This window comes from Halictus rubicundus, chromosome 12, assembly GCF_050948215.1.
Source record: "Halictus rubicundus isolate RS-2024b chromosome 12, iyHalRubi1_principal, whole genome shotgun sequence".
NCBI classification, from domain to species: Eukaryota; Metazoa; Arthropoda; class Insecta; order Hymenoptera; family Halictidae; genus Halictus; species Halictus rubicundus.
The window spans coordinates 881,559-897,074 of NC_135160.1; the positions used below are offsets into that span (position 1 = coordinate 881,559).

General features: G+C 40.9%; 1 protein-coding gene across 1 annotated transcript in view; it reads right to left on the reverse strand.

The window, feature by feature from the left end:
• Positions 1-4,266: 4,266 nt before the first annotated feature.
• Positions 4,267-15,516, reverse strand: part of LOC143359825 (uncharacterized) — a 55,807-nt gene continuing 44,557 nt past the window's right edge. The window contains exon 7 of the mRNA XM_076798103.1: positions 4,267-5,618. Coding sequence (XP_076654218.1) covers positions 5,490-5,618 — 129 coding nt within the window. The 3' untranslated portion in view covers positions 4,267-5,489. The remainder of the gene's footprint in view (positions 5,619-15,516) is intronic.

The window sequence follows — 15,516 nt, forward strand, 5'->3', positions numbered from 1 at the left end:
GTCCAGGGATCCATTCGAAGTTAATATATTTATTATTGTTTAGGATTTCTGATACAATTTTTTGGATACGTTGGATAGTAGGGTGTTCCGTCGGATTGCCAATGGCGTCAAAAGCGGATTTGGAATCAGTAAAAATGGAAAATTTGTTTCTGTTAGAATTCTGAATGTATAATAGGGCATATAGTATGGCATGGATTTCACATGACCAGGAGGAAAAACTGTTAGGCAGTCTTTTGGTGAAAACGTAATTTTCGGTAATAAAGACACAACCACAGGACGAAGCAGTTTTAGAGCCGTCGGTGTAGATGGGTGTGTAGTTGTTTTGGTGGATGTGATCTTGGAGTATAGTGTTTAGTATTATGCTGTTAGTGTCACTATATTGGTCCTTGGATTCATTAAATAATAATGTTGAAGGGATGTTAAAAGAGGTCCATGGTGGTAGAAAGAATGGAACGCGATCTTCAATATTTGGAAGGGTCATGTTGAGTTCTTATAAGATTTCTTGTATTCTCAATGAGAGGGGTTTGGGATAGTATTTTTTTTTTTTTGTAAATTGTTGGTCGGATTATTTGGAAGGAAGAGTTTGCTAACTGAGTTACTAGGGACGGATGAGACTGAGAGAGCGTAGAAAATGTCCAGTGATTTCCGTCTAATGCTTAGAGGGGGTACATTTAGTTCACTTTCCAAACTGGATACAGGTGTGGTGCAGAATGCACCCAGAATAATTCTTAGGCAGGAAGATTGGATAGGATTTAGTATGTTTGTTTATGACAGGTAACTTGAAGTTGTACACGTAATTACGGGCAACAAAAAGAAATTGGCAAATGGACTTAGGCCACTTTCAAAATAAACGGCTCAAATATTCGGTTCTCAATGCTTCTGCTTTTGGTGCCCGCATTATGCCCGCGTGGCTTTCTCGAATTCGAGGAACAAACGCCACCGGCCAAAGGAAAGCCACCGTCGCGACAGAAGCCTCCCGGTCGTTCGGCTCTAATTAATCCAATTAATCCGCCGCGATATTTGCCGATGGTAATTACCGTCTAATTACCATTCCCCCGGACGGTTTTTGTGGTGGCCTGCCACCATTCTACACCCACAGACCCGATGTCATGAAAGCAATATCGTCGTCATTACACTAATGGGACCACGCTCGCCGTCGTCCGCCTAGAATTATTCTCTGCGATCTTATTGTTAAACACGATCGCCGATAAAGGAACACGCCGGAATCGACTGATAAGATCGCGACACGTGAATCGAATGTTATCGGAAAATAAAACCCAGCGGGCCCTCTCGAGACACGGGTTAATTATATCCGAGAAGTTAACTGCTCCACCTTGATTGCGTTCGCTTGAATTCGTTTTATTGCGGTTGCTTTGAAATAGTGCAACAGTTTTAACAAGCCGTTTATGGGATCAGGTTCTCATAACCAGTGTCGCCAGATCAAGTCTTGTGCCCCCACTCTAATTTCCCTTTCTACCGTGCTATACTGGCGGAGAGAGGGTAACTTTTTCCCCTCGATTCGTGCACCCTCCCCTCATCTGGCGACACCGCTCATAACCCATCTAGACATGGAACTAATTCAGTCAGAATTCATGGATTTTTATGTATAAATATTGATTATGTATTTGCATTCGCTGTTTGACGAATTCCAGTGGACAGTAGACTATTTCTATTAGAAAAATAGTCTTTTCTTTTCTTTTAAGTTGTTCATTTCAAAGGAATCTTCTCCTCCCACGGTCAGAATGTAAATCTTCATCATTTCGAGTCTGGAAAATGATCAATATTGAACGGGTATAATATTTATAGATAAACGTACGTCTTGTCAGATTTTCCTTGGAATTTTCTTCGTTGAAATATCGAAGATGTCCCGTGCGTCAGAACAGCGACACGAGAGTGGAACGAATATCGATATTTTAAGAATAAAATCCTCATTCATCTGTGTCATACATGTTATAACGTCGTGAGGATATATATCATGCATTTTTCAAACATATCCAGTCTCTTCGGAAGATTATATTTTTCACCGTGTCAGTTCACAGACGTTGCAATTTGAATGCACGTCCCTCGAAACGTATGGATGACATTTCACTGAAGTACAAAAAATGTTGGCTTCTATGTCGGCTATTTATAATCTGTAACCACGAATTCTTACATCATTTCAATAATTCATTTCAATAATGAACGGTCTGACGCAAAGAAGAAAACACTCCGGCAAATAACAGTATTTATCGACCTATTAACCCTTTACACTCGAAGCTTATTTTCAAAACGAAACATTTCTTCCGACCTAGAATATTTCCTAGAATATTAGAATATTAGATTATTATTAAAATAGTGCAATTTACTCGTACAATACCGAAATGTTTAGTAATTTATTAAATACAAACATTAATGTGAAAATATTTTCAACAATGATACAGCAAATTTTTAGTGGCGCCTTACAGTCGCCATTCGAGTGCTAAGGGTTCAGAATTACAATCGGGATTTGTTGAAACAATCGGCGCGAACGGAAAATCTGAAATAGATCTCCCCGTTGAGTTTGTTAATCAACGTGTAAACACGGATTCGACTAATCACTTAATTCTTCTTTTCTGTTCCAGGTAAGTTCGTTGAGACCCATCCATGTGTCAGGTCCAATTACCATCGGTGCTGTTAACGGCCGATTGGAGCGATGATTAATTATCCCGGTGAACGTGTTTTGGGACGGAGTTTCCCAGTAGATATCGGGGCATATTAGCGCGCGCACGAGATCGCATCCCGTTCCCAGGTATGTAATGAGACGCGCCACAAGTATTCGAATTGCAGATACGCGCGGCCCCGCTCCCACCCTGCCAGAAGTGTGTTGCGCCGGTCATTATCCGTAGCCACGCTTAACATTTAATTTACTAATGAACGCCGGCACACGATTCGCCGTCCACAAACGGTAAACCCACTCGAGGGACCCGACTGCTGAAGAATGGGATCTCGCGTCGGTTTATTCGATCGGCGGAGAAAAAATAAATTGAAAGGAAATTCATTATCGTTAAATATGGCTAAATGGCGGACGGTCGTCTCGGGAGTAATAAGAAAATTCGCATTTTTTAACAGTCCAATTTATTAGGCTGTTACGCAAATAAGTTCGTTCGTTTGCAAGTATAAATATGATCTAATTAACTGAGAACTAGTTGTGACTCGTTGCAAAAACAACGAAGTCAGTGGGAGACTGTCAGAAGTAGACTAGGATAAGGGACCCAACTACTGTGGGGATTACAATTACCGTGCCTATATTAATTATTCTTATTTTTAAAGCGTAATTAATACTAAAAAAGAGATATTCAATCTTTTTTTCATTAATTTCATTCTCTTTTTTAATATCCGCGCAACATTAAAATAACGATGCAAATTCGAGCAAGATAAGAGAAATGATTTTCATGTAATCTTAATTAGATTTAATTATTTCGCTGTGCGCATCAGAAAATTATTCTTTACGATATTTTATTCGTGCTCACGTGGATTACTCCGAGCGTAACTGTATTTGTATACAATTGCGATTGAGCATATAAAAAATAATGAAAATATTGCATTCATTTTATTCTCGACATCTAATTGGTAAACAATGATTTCCTAGGTAGATTAAAATCTCAGATCCGTTATTATTAATTCATATCTTTTTTGTTCTGTCGCGTGATTCTTCTAATTAAACACAAATGGACAGCGTAATTAGGCTTTCTTGAAGTTATTCAATGTGTGTTAGTTCATCGAATATTTTATTAATGCATACATCGTATACTTTGTTAATAATTCTTATTGATGATTTACAAAGAATGAAGAATCGAATTTTCGATGAAAATCAAATTGGATAGACAATAATTTAAATTTTCCAGAATTCTCTACAGTTTATTTATTTCATCTTCGTCACGATTCTTTTTCGGTTAATGCAAAAGGAGCTTTTACGTATGTCATGTACCAATTGTTACCGTAGAATCGCGGAGCACCAGGCACAATGGATGATGCTGTCTGTATCGAACACGACTGCATGATTGATCGCCGATCTCTGTCAAATTAAGTGGCGTGAGTCTGCACTTGATGCAATTGATTCAATTATTAATAAGCCAGTCGTTACAACGACTGCATCATAGGAGCGTACTGTAATAGAGATTATTGATTACACCGTCCAAGAATTCAAATCGACACTAGTAACACAAAACTTAAAATATTATATTGGAACCATATATTGACGCAGGAAAATATTATTCCAAAAACCAAAAATTGGTAGAATTCTTCAAATGAAAAAAAAATTGAAACACCACCATGTATGATTTTATACATTTCTTTACATTTTTATATATTTTAAAAAAGGCCTCGTGTGTCTGGTACTTGGATTACCCCCCCCCCTCCCCGCTACTTACCCATAATATTAAATCAAACGCAGAGTATTTCATTCGATTCTGACATATTATGTATTCAATAAATCGTCGGGAAATATAATTACCGCATTATTAAACCGTCCGACGCGAAACAGCATGATTCAGCGAGCCCACGTCCGCGGGATGATTGCTCACGATTTACAAAATTACTTTGGGTGTGTTCCGGGCCGTTAATATTCGCGATATTAACAAAACTATAAATGTCAACGATAATTTCCCGCTGCAGGGGAACGCAATCGGCCGGCACGATGAAATTTCAACACACCGATTCGTCCGACAATAAGCTTTCTCACGTTGTTCGGTGTTCGCGGATACCGGCCGTTTTCTAAACATTGGTTCAAACAACACGTGGGTGCGAGTAAATGCACATGCATCGGCGGCACCCACACGCGTTCAAAGGTCGATCGGTTCTTACACCTACGTCTTCTGGTAGATCTCGTTTCGTACAATCCGATATCCCATGGGAATCCGTCAGGAATGTATTCGCGGCTGGTTCCGATCGCAGGTTTCGCACACAAGTCGACCACAAACTCGGCCACGCTCGCTGGCCAACCGTTCACGACGGAAATCTGTATCGTTTCCGCGTGTGAATTACCCCGGCGTTGACTATTATGTCGAAAATACGGACGGAAAACGAGATAGAGCGGTTTTGTGTGTAAATTGCGATCGGTTTACAGTTACCGATACATCTGGCCCATTATACACGCGGCCCGGGAGGGCTTTGTATTCAGATTCGTCAGTGCAATTAGTGTGCCAGCCAGGGAGGAGATTTCGCGCGTGTAAACACGAAAACGTGCAATAACAGTAACAATCCTGATGTCTTCATTAACCCCCTTCGCACTCCTTTGTCGCCTCTGAGGCGACATTTAACAGGCGTTTACAAATGCCCGGAGTGCGAAGGTTTAATTTTATTTATTTATTAATCTCGTATGTTTGCGATATTTTAGAATGGAGGTATCCGAAATGAAACATTTTTCAGTTTATTTACATTGATTCGAATGTTTCGATGCGCGTACCGAGTTCGTCGTTGTTTGCACCTTTTTTTTTTTTTTTAAATCCGAGAGACATAACGACGATACTCATCTATCTCGCCGCCTCGTTACCAACACTCCATTTATTCCACTCCTCTTCCATTATCGAGCGCAACATTGCAACCGTGTAGTGACGTCCCAGCTTCATTATTCCTGGTCCGGAAATGCGCCGCGTGTGCCACTTCCAAGGAAAATAGATGAAATTAAAATTATTTATAGATATTTATAGATGAGCTATTTATAGACGCCACTGGGTCACTTGGTAATTATTGGACGATCGCAGGGGTGAATTTTAAGCTATCCTGGTGCGCGTGACCGTCTACGGGAATAGACTGTCCTCGTCACGATTTTTATCCTTCTGTAGCTCGCAACAATATTTGGTTTATTCGCTGCATTTTCTGTAACGTCATAAGGTTCACACATCTTGCGCGGGCACTTTGCCGCCAAAGTCTTACCGTGTTGCATTCATTCTTGCAACGCACGTTTTGTATTTTTGCAACGCATGTCTATCCGATTTTATTGTAAAAACATCACAAAAAACCGTCGATAACAATAATCCATCAATAATCCGTGAAAAACGACTTTAGTCGCTTCCCGCGCAAGATGTGTTAATATCGAGTAAAAGGCGTAGGATATGCTGTAAGTATCAGGATCTATTAACTCACACGACTTCCATTTTGCTATTATTAGACTGTGGACTTCATGCATTCATAGCAAAAAAGAAAGAGAAAGTCACTCGTAAAATAGTGAAAATAAATCTACCACTTTCTAAAACTTTTCATTATCCATCGGAACTTACGGAACGCGAGGACATTTTTCAAAAACAGTTCCAAGATGTCCGGATAACGCGTCCACTGAAACAGTAAAACATGAATCGAGCGCGTATCGCGTTCGATTTCAATAACGAACGTTTATCGCGTCGAATCGGAGCCGAGTGAAGCGCCGAAGAGGGGCATGAATAAACATGAAACCGCAAAACGAAAGCAATCCTTTAATCACCGGTCCGCGGGGCCGCTAATGAAAACCTGCGTCCTTAATTTCACAGTTTTGTCCGGACCGGAAAGAAGGAAGGAACGGAACGAAACGGAACGGAACGGAGGAGGACGAGCTCTCGTCTGATCTCGTCTCGTCTCGTCTCGGACGGAACGCGAAGGGGTTGGTGACGGGGTAGCGAAAAGAGGGGTGTAATTAAATAAAATCTAACCGAGCACCGTCGAACCTGGGGAAAAATTAATTGTACGGCGCTGCGCCCGAAAGACGGTGAGATTTCCACTTTTAATTGCGAGCCCCCCCCCCCTCCGATGACTCTGCTGCGCGCCGACAAAGTTGCTTTGCGAATTTTATTTTCGCTTCCAGCGATACTCGACCAGCCTCTTCAATACTGTCTCGACTTTGTCCGACTTCCGAGACGATTGTCCCTTCGACCGTTGTTTATCGTTGTTCATCCCTCCCCGTCCCTGTCTTTCCACGCTTTTTACGCTTCTTTGATGTCGCTGGAAACGCGCCGCGCACTTCCCAACTGACCACAAAACATACGTTTATTGCTGCTTCAATGGAGAAACGCGCGGGATGGGGGGATAAACGTTTACAACCGGGTTCATTCGACCCGACCAGGGCTGGATATTCGGGAAAGAGGAGGACGAGAGGTTAATTGTAGCCCAACTGAGGCCATTCACACGTTCGTACATGTGCTGTGCGGAGATCGTTAGCTCCCGAGCACCTACAAACTGTATTAACCTCTCAAGCCGGTTCGACGTGTACGCGTACCACCACCGTAACCTCATTGTCTGTTACATTGTTGAATTAATACTTCGCATTTCATTAATACACATTCAAAGTTTGTGGTTGATCGGTCAAGGGTTGGTGGGAAAGTTTGTAGCGTTTTTAAATTAAAGTCCAAAGATAAAATTAAGATACTTATTCAGTAGCATATCTTCCATTCTGTTCTATTAACTTTTACCATTTTTGAGGTTCTTTTTGAATAAATTAATCTCATGGAACTTTCCTTCCAAACCAACAGCTCTAGACGATTGGCAGTAGCGACAATTACTATACAGAAATTTTGTTGGGGTCACGGGCGACCCCAGTGTACCAGTTTAAGGGTTGCGAGAGATAGGAGAAGTAAGGATACCAGTTATTCGAAGTGCGACAGTCCATGTTACATTGTTGAATTAATACTTCGCGTTTCATTAATACACCTTCAAAGTTTGTGGTTGATCGGTCAAGTATTGGGTTGTAGCGAAAGTTCGTAGCGTTTTTAAATTAAAATTCAAAGATAAAATTAAGATACTTATTCAGTAGCATATCTTCCATTCTGTTCTATTAACTTTTACCATTTTTGAGGTTCTTTTTGAATAAATTAATCTCTTGGAACTTTCCTTCCAAACCAACAGCTCTAGACGATTGGCAGTTGCGACAATTACTATACAGAAATTTTGTTGGGGTCACGGGCGACCCCAGTGTACCAGTTTAAGGGTTGCGAGAGATAGGAGAAGTAAGGATACCAGTTATTCGAAGTGCGACAGTTCATGTTACATTGTTGAATTAATACTTCGCGTTTCATTAATACACCTTCAAAGTTTGTGGTTGATCGGTCAAGTATTGGGTTGTAGCGAAAGTTCGTAGCGTTTTTAAATTAAAATTCAAAGATAAAATTAAGATACTTATTCAGTAGCATATCTTCCATTCTGTTCTAATAACTTTTACCATTTTTGAGGTTCTTTTTGAATAAATTAATCTCTTGGAACTTTCCTTCCAAACCAACAGCTCTAGACAATTGGCAGTAGCGATAATGACGATACAGAAATTTTGTTGGGGTCACGGGGGACCCCAATGTAAGGGTTAGGGGTTGCGAGAGATAGGAGAAATAAGAATTCCGGTTATTCGAAGTGCAACACTCCATCATCTTGTTCGCTCTGCTTCCCGCAACTGAAGTGTGCTACAGAGACAAATTCTAAGCCGTCGCCGAACTTCGAAAATAATTACCACGAGATACCGCATCCGGAATGACTGATTTACGCGTGTGCGTACATGAGAAGTCACGCTTGGGGGAATTCGCGTCGAAGTGGTCTACCTAAACGCGCTTCGCCGGAGTGGGTGTGGAGTGCTGGTAACGTACCGGGTGTCTCAACGTCGATTTCCTGTCCTCGTCAAGGAACGAAGCCGGGGTCGTGCGTTGCATGTGACCCGTCCGTGTGTCGCGTGCCTGTACGCGAAACCGGCGTGCCGTTTGTTACTTTGCGTTTCTCACGATATCCATTACGGGTGTTCTTTTCTCTCTCTCTCTCTCTCTCTCTCTCTCTCTCTCTCTCTCTCTCTCTCTCTCTCTCTCTCTCTCTCTCTCTTTACTCTGCTGTGAGAGTCGAGCGGGAACGCACGGCACCTTGGATTCATGGTCTGTTCTTGAACGAGCATGCATGAATCGAAAGAATCGGACACAATGGGCAATGCTCGATGAGGTTACAGAGACGAGATCTCATCGAGCATTCACTTTTTCTTTTCTTTTATCTTTAATGGTTGCATGTACTGGCATGCGACGAGACTTTCATGCGTGACAACCTTGTCTTTGGATCATTTTTATGGGTACAGTCCGAGAGTATTCATGAGAGTTTGTGCTATTTAATAATGGCAAAATATTTGCCATTAATATTAATAGTCTCCTGTCGTATTCGTGGCAACTGGCGTGTACCGGCGCGTGAAAAATTCAACGGTTTCGAAGCAAGAAATTTGTTGAGACGGTTTTGGACGGCGTCGATTTATTCGAAACGTTTGCTTGATAAATCATGTCGCAGCAGCGTAAATAAATGGAAATCAGATGGAGCCACGTCAGGCCAATAAGCTGTCAGTCACAGTTTCTCGAGCATAGGGAGCACAAACCATTTGGGTGACTTCAGTCACCGTTTTTCCGACACTGAATACAAATAGCAGGCAGTGCTGCTGAATATGTAGTTCACCGGATGCCATGCAAATTTCACGAATCTGTAAATTTATGTCGGAGGTCGTGAACGTTAGGCCGCGTATTTCGCTTCTATCAATATGAAATTTCACTCGTATAAATAAACTGTAGATTAAATTGTACAAACCAAAAATTTATGTAAATTTATTTATCCAGCTAATTAATGGATTATGTTTATTATCTTTTCATATTAGTTTCTTTCTCTCTTCTCGTTCTATTTCGTGTTGCTGCTACGTCGAAGTGAAACCTTCCTCGCCTTTCGTTATCTCCTTGACTACGTTTTCCCAGTTTCTTTGGTATCTTCACAGGTTTCTCTCAAACATTGCCACATTTCCCTTAGTACCTCGCTGGATATTTTACAAAGCTGTGGATACTCGTGTGACTGAAATTAAGCTAAGATGTAGTAATTTTTTCCCTAATAGAAATTGTAGGCATAAAAATATGTTATTTTTATTTTTAAAATACCGCCTTCGATTAGGGAGACGTCAAATAAGGGAAAAAGAATTGGCGGAGCTCATCAGTCGAGCAACCGCCTCACATAATAATCCATTCCGGGAGACCGGAAAAGATAATGCCAGGAGCTTTCACCTTCCCTTTCGTCGGTTCCGATGAAGCGGAACGGCGGCAAAAGAGATACGTCGACGTCGACGCCGACGTCGGGACGACGGGAACGGGCGTGACGGCCGGGCCGCGAGGAGAAGTAATAGGTTCGAAAGGAATCGAAGCCAGGAACGATTCCCGGCCAGACGATATCTGCGTGTAGTGCGCAGGAATGCGATTCGATCCGATTTCCGATACCTTTCGACACCCGATACACAAACTTCTCGGCGGCGAATGCGTCGGTTACGCAATCAGCGAGTACGGTTCTAAACCGCACACGCATCCGTCACGGCGCGTCGAGTTAATTAAATGAATTTCGCCGATCTATCTATCGAGGCCGTGGGGGCCGGCTGCCCGGATCGATACGATCTGCGTGGATCTCTCCCGATCGCGAAGTCGCACGCGAGTACGAGCCCGGCGTTGATTACGTTTGTCGACCGGTATACCGGTACACCGGTATCGGGCAATCGCCGCGCCGTTTGCCTCGACCCGTGAATCATTGTCGTTAGCACCGATCCACGCCATTATTTACGTTATTAATGATCGATTCGGCTTCATCGCGCGATCTATTTGATCAATGCGTCGACCAGTCCGCTTCATTTTCCTGCCCGTCTGTTTATCGGCAAGTCTGCATCGTTCTTAACGCCATTAATTACGGTTCTGTTATTTTCTCAATCAAATAATTCCCACAATTTTCAAAGACTCTTCCATTTATCAAAAGTTCTGAACGAAAATATTTCTTGATCATTCCTGTCTAAGTAAATTCTTTAAAATATCCCAGGAATGATCTTACATATTCCAGTATGTGAAAACAAGAAAGTTTTTAATATTAATATTTCCACCTTTTCTTTGGATCATTCAAACATTTTTCTGGATTACAATACTACTTGATAAGAACGGAAATAATAGTTACGATTTAATTCGAGCCTTTTAATAGAGAAATCTGGAATGTGTTTCATTCGCAACACCAAACTTTGAAAAATTCTTACCCGAATGAACAATTTATAGATCTTTTCGTTACGATCGCACAAGTGAGAAAATTATTGATAAACTTTTCCATAAAGATTTATGATCATAGTGTCCGTTTGAATGTAACAGTACGGTGAATGTGAAGTCTAGTATTTCGACAGTGTTTCACAGTCCATTTACCAACGTCCTTTGTTATGAATTGTAGCAGTTAGTACTGAAAAATCGGTTCGTTTATGTGGCTGGATGTGGATTTCTCCAAGTTTCTTTCTTCACAGTCATAGACACGGCTGATTTACGCCTCATTAAACACGCCGGCGCGGCCAATAAATTTCTGGACTCAACACCTGTTACGTTTCGCGTACTCGAAATCACTTTCAGGTCAACCGCTTAATCGATTTTGCGGTGCGGTCGGTGTCGTAATAGCGCGACAACGACGAGTAAATTTATAGACAAATTGATGCTTTGATGATGTATCTTGGACCGTGTACACCGTACAATAGGTGGACAATCGTTTATGCAAATACGCAACATCAAACGTCAATTTCCAACTCAGGAAATTACCATTTGCAAACATTGCAAACATGCAGAGAAGAAATGAAGTGTGGTCATAAAGGAGAGTCATCGGTGCATTAAGAATTAAATTGAACACTATGTTAAACAATACTAATTTCAACTTTTATTTCAGTTTGATCATTAAATGGTATTAAATATTCAACATAGCTGCAAGAATTTCGTGTCTGTAGTGAAACTTGCAGAACCGTAAAATGCTAATATTAAAAATATTTGAAAATTCTTCACGCGTATAGTGAAATTTACAAGACCGCAGTATCGTGATATTAAAAATATCTGAAAATCTTTCATGCGTGTAATGTCATTTATGAAACCACAGAACTGTAACATTTCACATTGCAGCAAATTTTTCATCCTCATAGTGAAATTTTCGAAACCGCAGAGGAGCAGAAAATATTAATAAAAAATTGTAGACTTTTCATAGACTCTATAAATTAAATTTATGAAACCACAAGCTTGTAAGTAAATACATTTTTGACATTAATCTTCGATTAACTCTAGGCTATGCCGGAGTCGTTCGTACCCTTATCCGAAATACGACGAAAGGTGGTCCCGAGGCATCGCCTTATATCGGAATAAAACTGGATTAGTGAAATATAATGCTCCGGCATAGGCCTCGAACTCGCAGGAGTCCGAAGGTCACGCTTCAAAAGAATGAAACTTTGCTGGGAGCAGTTCTCATAAAAATATTATGGGGACCCATAAGTAATCAATTATTTTGAAATCTAAAACAAACTTTGTAGTAAATTCAGGTTTTTATTTCTTATAAGATATATAATCTCCATCATTATCAAGGACAGTTTGCCATCTTTTTTGCAAATTTTCAATCTCCCTCTTATAGAAATCCAGGGTTCGTGAAGCAAAATATGACTCAAGGTGCCTCCTTACATCTTCTATAGAAGTGAACGTTTTATTTCTTAAGGCTGCTTTACCGAAAACTATAAAAGAATACGTGTTTCCTCTTCAACGATCGGTACAGAACTAAAGGCAAAACAAACTCTTTGCAAATAATTGATATCTTATGGTTACCCCTAATATTTAATATTAATTTATTTATACTGTGATTCGTTTGTACCGAAAGGGTAAGAATATCCTTGAAAATAGAGGGTGTGCAACACCAAGTAAAGCCTGTCCGTGGTTGCCTCAGTGTGGGCGTAGCTTAAGAGTACGGAGCGCAATTCAATAAATGGTCTCAGTTCGGTAGTTTAACGCAAAGTATCGTCAGCCAATCACTTACGGGGATTACCATCGAACCATGAAGTTCCGTCACAACGTCGACTGGGTACTCTCGAACGTATTGTCCGTTTGCATTGAAACTGGCGATGCCATTAAGATGAGATCGACACCTGAATCGGTGAAGTTGTCCAGGTTACAAGCTCACCAGGGGAACAAAAGCGGACGCGCGAGCGCAGATCGATAGTCCAGATATCCTGTTGAACGTCAACGATAAGATAGACACGTCGGACAGAACGACAGCGCACGAGCCAATCGCAGCTCGCTCGATTCAGATTAAAAAACCGCGGGAATTCGCGTGTTTCCCAGTCGGGAAAGATGGCGAACCGGGGAACGATAATCGACAGGCATAATACGATTTTGTAATAATCGGAGAATCGAGGTAACGGCGATGATTATGCCATCGCTATTGCTATGGATAGCCAAGCGATTACGGAATACGCACCGGATGCTGCGTGGAAAAACGGATAATACTGGCGAATCGATGGGAATAGCGTGTTATTTAGCATAATTTTCGCGAATATTGCCTTGTCCTAGCTTCGTGCCATTCAAATGAGTTCTAAGTTAATCACTTTGCCGCGGATGTTTATGCAAATTTACATTTTCATAGCCAGGCAATTGGAACTGCAGTAGAATTTCGAAATTGTGAATCGTTTCAATAGGTCCAAAATAAAATATTATTCCAATGTTTAAACTCAGTTTTGAAGATTTTCAGGTCGGACAGCATTTACAGTAAAGTATACGATAAAATTTCATTCGATATTTTTATTTTATTTTTGAAGATTTTCATTTATTATGTCAGCTTAAAGAACATTTACGTAATTTAACTTGTCACAATAATTTAGAGCGACTGTTATTCTATACACGAGGTAAAATATGAAAATGCACGGTAAACTGCAATTTAAAGGCGCATTAAAGTCACCACTGACGAAATTATGCTACGTCGCGTACGCTGCACCGCATTATTATAGGATTAAGGGGTTTGTTGATAACTTAATCCGTAAATATGAACTTAGCGAAGTAATCTGAGCACGTGCGGGTAGGTACAATCGAATACTCGGTCTTTTAACGCTTCGTTAAAATTATGTTGCAAATAGTTGAATAGTTTCACATTGGAAAACGATATAGCAATAACTTCTATAAAACTAAATGCTAGACAAATATTATTGTCAGACATTTATTATAATTCATGTTATTTGAAATTGGACGGTTTCTAGGGTACTGAAAAATGATTTTAATTCATTAAAAACAATTATAAATATCAATAAAAACTAATCACCGTCGGGCCACTTTCCGAAAACGTGAAATAGAAAAATTCATTTTTTCCAACAAAAATTGGAAAACATGAAAAGTATAATATACACTCGGATGTTTATTGCTATATTTACTGCGCACTCGAATGGGTAACGGCCGCGCAAAATTTGCAGTTAGATTATCTTCTGTCGTGAACAACGCCCACCCGCGCAACTTCTGTTTTAAAAAAATTCCCCGGGTCCATAAAATACCGCACGCCATGGCAAAACCGAGCAAAAGTTTTCGAGCAAGTAAGCAGCGCGAAAGTTGTTTGCAGGAAGTTCGGTTATGGTTTTCTCAATTATTCCCGCAGTGCTGGGTGCTTCGATGGCGAGGAGGATCGAGCTTTTCGCCATCGAGCTTCCAATTTCCGCGCGGCATTATAGATCTCCGTGTTCGTCGCGACTTTTTATCGCCTGCACTTCCGCCGCTTCCGTAAGCTCCTTGGACTCTTGACTCGCGAATGCAGGCCCGAGGTGTTGGTGTATTAGAATAAAAAGATAGAGGATCCTGCTCCGCCATTCATGAACAGAACAAAAAGCTCCGTGGAAACTTTCTATTCTCTTCGACTGTTCAAAAAATTCAAGCATTCAGTAGCAGTAATACTGTTCGCAGGCATATTTAATAGCATTCGACCTTGGCAGTGAAATATTCTCGAAGCAAAACAGAATTCGTATTCGTCAGCTTGGCTCGCCGCCACTCTATCTTTTCGCGCACGTTTTCCCCGAGATTTCACACATTTCGCTTCACCAGACGAAGTCATTCTATCCACCCCCTCCCCCACCTTCTTGGTTTTTACGTCTCCGCGTTCCTTTCTTTGATACGATTCTTATTCGCAAATTTTCAGGCTCGGGGAAATGCGGACACACTTCCGCCGCTGTAAAAGAATAATTGAGATGCGGAGGGTGAAGAGAAGGGTGGCTTTGGGTCTTCGTTATATATTCGGGCGACGCGGTCTGCCATTTTACTTTTCCGGGGGAACCATTCGCAGCACTGTATAGTCGACGATAGCCTCGTTCTGTTTCGTCCCTTTGAAAAAATTGGATGACCTTACAGGGACCAAGACTTTAATAACGCTAGCCAGCCTGCCAATAAAATTTTCTTTTTTATCAAATGAATCGTATTCATATTAGATATCACTAGACCTAGGTCTTTTGCATTTATGGCAAAAATGAGTGAAAGGAACGCAGAATGGTAAAAGCATTAGAAAAATTTTGAAATATTGTCACATTATTTCCAAACTATTGGACCTAAAGCGAATTAGTTTCTATTTTGCTCCAGTTTCTTGCGATTGGACGTGTACTAAAGCATTAAAAAATTACGTGAAAACTTGATTAAACAGTTTAGACAATTCAGCTACAGGAAGTATTTTTCACGGTATTTTTGTATGGCTTTCCGTGAAAGTATCAGATTGCTCCGTGATTAATACGGTTTTTATTTGGACGTTTATTTCTGAAAA